The sequence below is a fragment of the Brassica oleracea genome, chromosome C9 (genome assembly GCF_000695525.1).
Source record: "Brassica oleracea var. oleracea cultivar TO1000 chromosome C9, BOL, whole genome shotgun sequence".
Lineage (NCBI taxonomy): Eukaryota > Viridiplantae > Streptophyta > Magnoliopsida > Brassicales > Brassicaceae > Brassica > Brassica oleracea.
In genome coordinates, this window is record NC_027756.1 from 39,817,467 (window position 1) to 39,823,338 (window position 5,872).

Sequence of the window (5,872 nt, forward strand, 5' to 3'; positions counted from 1 at the left end):
TTTCCTTTCCCTTTCTTAACTTAGGGTAATCAGAAACCCCAAATGTTCTGTAACCGGAAAAGATCATTCAACACGTTATTCAACGCGAACCAGATCGTACCATGAGCGATGCTGACCCGTGTTGGATAAGCTTGAATATTACTTGAGATACAAGTTTCTTTTTCTTTATAAGTTATGATTATCTTTAAGGATTAGGAAATATGATAATGATAGTTGCAATAGGAATATGTTAGGTCCTATATATATGGATGCATAGTATGATGCATTGTGTGTGATTTTGGATATTGGTGAATTGTGATCTTAAGAGTTTGTGATTGAATAATAAGAGAAGGACTTCTTATTATCGATATTGTGTTTCTACATTTGGTATCAGAGCTTCATAAAGTTTTGGAACCTACGCATTACAAACAATGGGAGACGTCAAGGATGAGATCGTGTTACACAAGGCAGCGGGACCAAACTCCATTAAGTTTCCGATGTTAACTCCGTCGAACTACACTGTCTGGGCCTTAAGAATGAAGATAGCACTCAAAGTCAGCGAGGTTTGGGAAACAATTGATCCCGGAACCAAAGACGAGAAGAGGAATAACATGGCTATTGCGTTCATATTCCAATCCATACCAGAAACGTTAGTCTTACAAATTGGTGACATAGATACAGCAAAAGACAGCATGAGATGCAATAAAGGCAAGACATGTTGGAGCTGAACGAGTCAAAGAGGCTAGGTTACAAACCTTGATGGTAGAGTTCGACAGGATCAAGATGAAAGATGGAGATACAGTCGACATGTTCCCCGGCAAGCTATCAGAAATAGTGGCCAAAGCCGCTTCTTTAGGAGAAGTAATCGAAGAACCTAAGCTTGTAAAGAAAATTCTCAAGAGCTTACCAAGAAAGAAGTTTATCCGCATGGTTGCTTCGCTTGAACAAGTTCTCGATCTTAATTCTACGAGCTATGAGGACATCGTTGGTAGACTAAAGGCATACGAAGAGAGGATAGCCGAAGAGGAAAACGATGACGATGATGACTCGGGAAAATTAATGTACGCTAATACAAACTCGAGCCATGAAAGTTATGGAAACAATGGTGGAGGACGCGGTGGTAGATCGAACTGGAGAGGAAGAGGATGCGGTCGTTTTGGAAACTTCCAACAACAGCGGGAGGCGTATAAACAAGGACGAGCTGGAGGTGATGCCTCACATATCACGTGTTTAAACTGTGATAAACTTGGTCACTATGCCACTGATTGTCCAGATAAGATGTTAAAGCTGCATGAAACTGTTGAAAGGATGAGAAGAAGGACGAAGACACCCATGAAGCTGATACTTTGATGATGAACGAGGTGGTTTATTTGAATGAAAACAATGTGAACCCTAAAGCATTCGATACATAGACAGATGCAAGGGACGTGTGGTATCTAGGTAATGGGGCTAGCAACCATATGAGTGGGAACCGTATGTTCTTCCACGAGCTTGACATCACCATTATGGGAAGAGTACGGTTTGGAGATGATTCAAGATTTGATATAATGGGAAAGGGTTCGATTACGTTTGTTATTTATGGTGAAAAGAAGGTCTTGAGGGACGTTTATTATATCCCAGCACTACGAAGCAACATCATCTCGTTAGGACAAGCTACAGAGGTCGGCTGCAAAGTAAACTTGAAAGGTGACACGCTCAAGTTACTTGACAGACACGGACAACTAATGGTTAAGTCAACAAGGGCAAAGAACCGTTTGTACAAGGTCACACTACAAGTAGAACTTATCGAGTGTATGCAACTACGGCTGGAGAAGAAACTACAATATGGCACACACGCTTAGGCCATGTCAACAAGGATACAGTAAATATGATGATAAAGAAGGAGCTCGTTACTGGCCTACCTGCACTAGCTGATAACAAAGAGACATGCGTTTCTTGTCTAAAGGGGAAACAAACCAGAAAACCCTTCCCGCAAGAAACCTCTTACCGAGCCTCAAAGCCTCTGGAGCTAGTCCACACTGATCTCTGCAGGCCTATCACGCCACCAACGCCATCACATAAGAGATATGTCTTTGCGCTTATCGACGATCACTCGCGTTACATGTGGACAGTACTTCTTAAAGACAAGAGTGAAGCATTCGAGAAATTCAAAATTTTCAAGAGATGTGTGGAACAAGAAACAAAAAACGAGCTAAAAACCTTGAGAACAGATAGAGAAGGCGAGTTCGTATCACGAGAGTTCCAGTCCTACTGCGACAAATACGGCATTAGTCATCACCTGACAGCACCCTATTCTCCTCAACAAAACGGAGTAGTGGAGAGACGAAATCGAACACTTCTAGAGATGAGAAGAAGTATCTTGAAACATATGAATGTGCCAAATTATCTTTGAGGTGAAGCGGTCAGACATGCTACTTACTTGATTAATAGAGTTGGAACAAGGACCCTGGAAGAAAAAACTCCGTTTGAGGCATTGAGGAATCGAAAACCTAATCTTTCCCACTTGAAGGTTTTTTGGGTGTGTGTGCTATGCTAGAACAGAGACTGCTGGTAGTAAGAAAATTGATGATAGATCGAGAGTTCTTGTCCACTTAGGAACAGAACCTGGATCTAAATCATACCGGCTCCTTGATCCTCATACAAAGCAGATTGTTGTGAGCCGTGACTTCGTGTTTGACGAAGGCAAGGAATGGCTTGGACAGAGAAAACACACGACTTCGAAGCCGGTGAGATTATCATCAGACAGAACAGTCCAGGTGATGGTCCCTTAGGTATTGAAAACGCGGATAGTATCGTTGAAAACAATGATACCGTCGAAGATGATGATGATGATGATGATGATGATGGTAGTGACAACAATGGTGACAACTTCGCAGAGCAACCTCGACGCTCAGCGAGAGTATCCACTAGACCTCGATACTTGGACGGCTACATTCTGTTTGCTGAAGTAGAAGGTGAACGCCTGTTAATGATTATTAACGAAGAATCTTGGGACTTCAAGGAAGCTAAGGAATTAAAGGTATGGGTGGATGCGTGTAAGGATGAGATATTTTTGATTGAGAAGAACAATACTTGGGATCTCGTTGTGTTGCCAGCAGGAGTGAAACCAATCGGTCTGAAGTGGGTGTTTAAGATCAAACGTAATGCAGACGGAACCATCAGCAAATACAAGGCCCGTTTGGTAGCTAAAGGGTATGTTCAGCGCCATGGCGTTGACTATGATGAAGTCTTCCCTCATGCGGCTCGCATTGAAACAATTCGTTTGATCATAGCTCTAGCTGGATCATATGGGTGGGAAGTACACCACCTTGATGTTAAAACTGCGTTTCTACACGGAGAGCTAAAGGAAGATGTGTTTGTAATGCAACCAGAAGGCTTTGTTGTCGCTGGAGAAGAAAACAAGGTCTATAAGCTAAAGAAGGTCTTGTATGGGTTACGGCAAGCACCTAGAGCGTGGAATATAAAACTGAATCAGATCCTCCGAGACTTGAGTTTCAGACGTTTCTCTAAGGAGCCATCACTCTATCGACGAGAACATGGCCATGAGATGCTTATCGTTGTGGTTTATGTAGACGATCTTCTAGTCACTGGATCTTCAATAAAGGCTATATTAGAGTTCAAGCGTGAGATGCAAACAAACTTTGAGATGAGCGACCTCGGGCTGTTAACTTATTATCTAGGAATTGAGTTACAGCAAGGAAAGGATGGGATCGTGGTCAAGCAAGATCGATACGCTTTAAGGAAACTTGAAGAAGCTAAGATGAGTTCGTGGAACTTGGTCCATGTTCCGATGGAACTGAATGCAAGCCACTCTAAGTCGATCAAGGAGGATAAGATAGACGAAAATGAGTATCGCCGTGCCATCGGGTGTCTCCGATATTTGCTCCACACGCAACCTGATTTGTCTTTCAGTGTGGGTGTGCTCAGTCGATACATGCAGGATCCAAGGACGTCACACGGTGCAGCGTTGAAGCAGGTTCTAAGATATCTTCGTGGTACTTGCACTTTGGGTTTGTTTTATCCCCGTGATCAAGGTACTGAGCTCGTGGGATTTAGCGATGCTTCGCATAATATTGATGCTGATGACGGTAAGAGTACGACGGGACACATGTTTTACTTTGGCAAGAGTCCTATAATGTGGTGTTCGACAAAGCAAGAAATAGTGGCTTTGTCATCGTGTGAAGCTGAATTTATGGCTGCAACGGAGGCAGCAAAACAGGCGATTTGGTTGCAAGAACTTCTGAGTGAAGCCATTGGAAAAGAAAGTAAGAGAGTGGTGATTAAGGTGGACAACAAATCTGCCATTGCGTTAAGTAAAAACCCTGTGTTCCATGGACGTAGCAAGCACATTCACAGAAGATTTCACTTCATACGAGAATGTGTCGAGAAGGAGCAAGTTGAGATCGAGCATATTCATGGAAGCGAACAGAAAGCAAACATTCTTACCAAATCACTTGGTAGAATCAAGTTCAAGGAAATGAGGGACCTTATCGGTGTTCAAGATGTGTGTGAAAGCAAGTTCAAGCTTAAGGGGGAGAATGTTGGATAAGCTTGAATATTACCTGAGATACAAGTTTCCTTTTCTTTATAAGTTATGATTATCTTTAAGGATTAGGAAATATGATAATGATAGTTGAAATAGGAATATGTTAGGTCCTATATATATGGATGCATAGTATGATGCATTGTGTGTGATTTTGGATATTGGTGAATTGTGATCTTAAGAGTTTGTGACTGAATAATAAGAGAAGGACTTCTTATTATCGATATTGTGTTTCTACAACCCGTGCTCGCTCAAGCTTCCCGTAGACAATCTCCTCATCTTCTACCAGAACCTCTTGCCTCGACCTGAAGCCAATGGACCCGAGTTAGACTGTCTCTCTAACCTCCCCGAACCAGTGAACATCTCCGACACAGAAAGTCCTCTCTCAGTGTCAGGCTCAGAGTCGTAACTCGGTAGCAACGGATACCGAGCCATCCTCCCGGAGCCTTCTCCACCAAAAGAGCTCTCAGCTCGATTCTCATCTTGAGTAAGCGAAGCTACAAAGTTGAGCTCCTTAGCTTCGTTGCACACAAGTTTCAAAGCTTGCACCACCTCTCCCATGAAAGGACGGTGAGATACTTCCGGTTGAACGCACATCGAAGCTATCGCAGCGACTTTAGCTATGCTGTCGAACGGAATCTCGGGCTGTCCCAAAGACTGGTCTATGATAGCTTCAAGCCCTTCTCTGCTCGTGAGAAGAGACCTAGTCCATGAAACTAAGTTCTCTTGACCTGGCGGCTGCATCATATCCACAGGTTTCCTCCCCGTGAGTAGCTCGAGAAGCACAACTCCGTAGCTGTACACGTCACTCTTCACCAAAAGATGACCTGTCATTGCGTATTCTGGCACCACATAGCCGAATGTTCCCATTACACGTGTAGAGATATGTCTGTTATCTTCATCATCAAGGGTGTTTGTAGCCCGTCTATTTTTAGATAATATTATAAAATATTGAATTTTTTTTTTTTTAGATTTTTAATGGTAAAACCTTTCAACTATATTTACTGGTAGTAATAGTAATTATAACCTGTTATGGTTTAATTTATTACTTAATAATTTGGGGTTTTTTTTTTGTTAAATACTTAGAGAGTTTTTATTAAAAACAAACTTTGTCTGAGGTTTTAACATTAAAAACCCATCTTTTATAGTTTTTGGTTTGTTTGCAAAAAGTCGCACAAAGAAAAAAAAAACAGTTTCTTCTTATGTCTATTGTATTATAATCCAAATCTTGATTAGTAGCATTCCTCTCTCCATCTTTCCATCTGCAGGTACCATGTACCTCGTTCATGGGCCAATGGCTGAAGCCTCGGAACCTAATAGTAGTGTTTGAAGAGTGGGGTGGTGAATGGT

General features: G+C 42.1%; 1 protein-coding gene across 1 annotated transcript; it reads left to right on the plus strand.

Annotated features, from left to right (window-relative positions):
• Positions 1 to 1,439: 1,439 nt before the first annotated feature.
• LOC106314993 lies at positions 1,440 to 1,820 on the plus strand. Its single transcript, XM_013752781.1, has one exon. The coding sequence runs from the start codon at positions 1,440 to 1,442 to the stop codon at positions 1,818 to 1,820; it is 381 nt and encodes a 126-aa protein (XP_013608235.1).
• Positions 1,821 to 5,872: the final 4,052 nt, after the last annotated feature.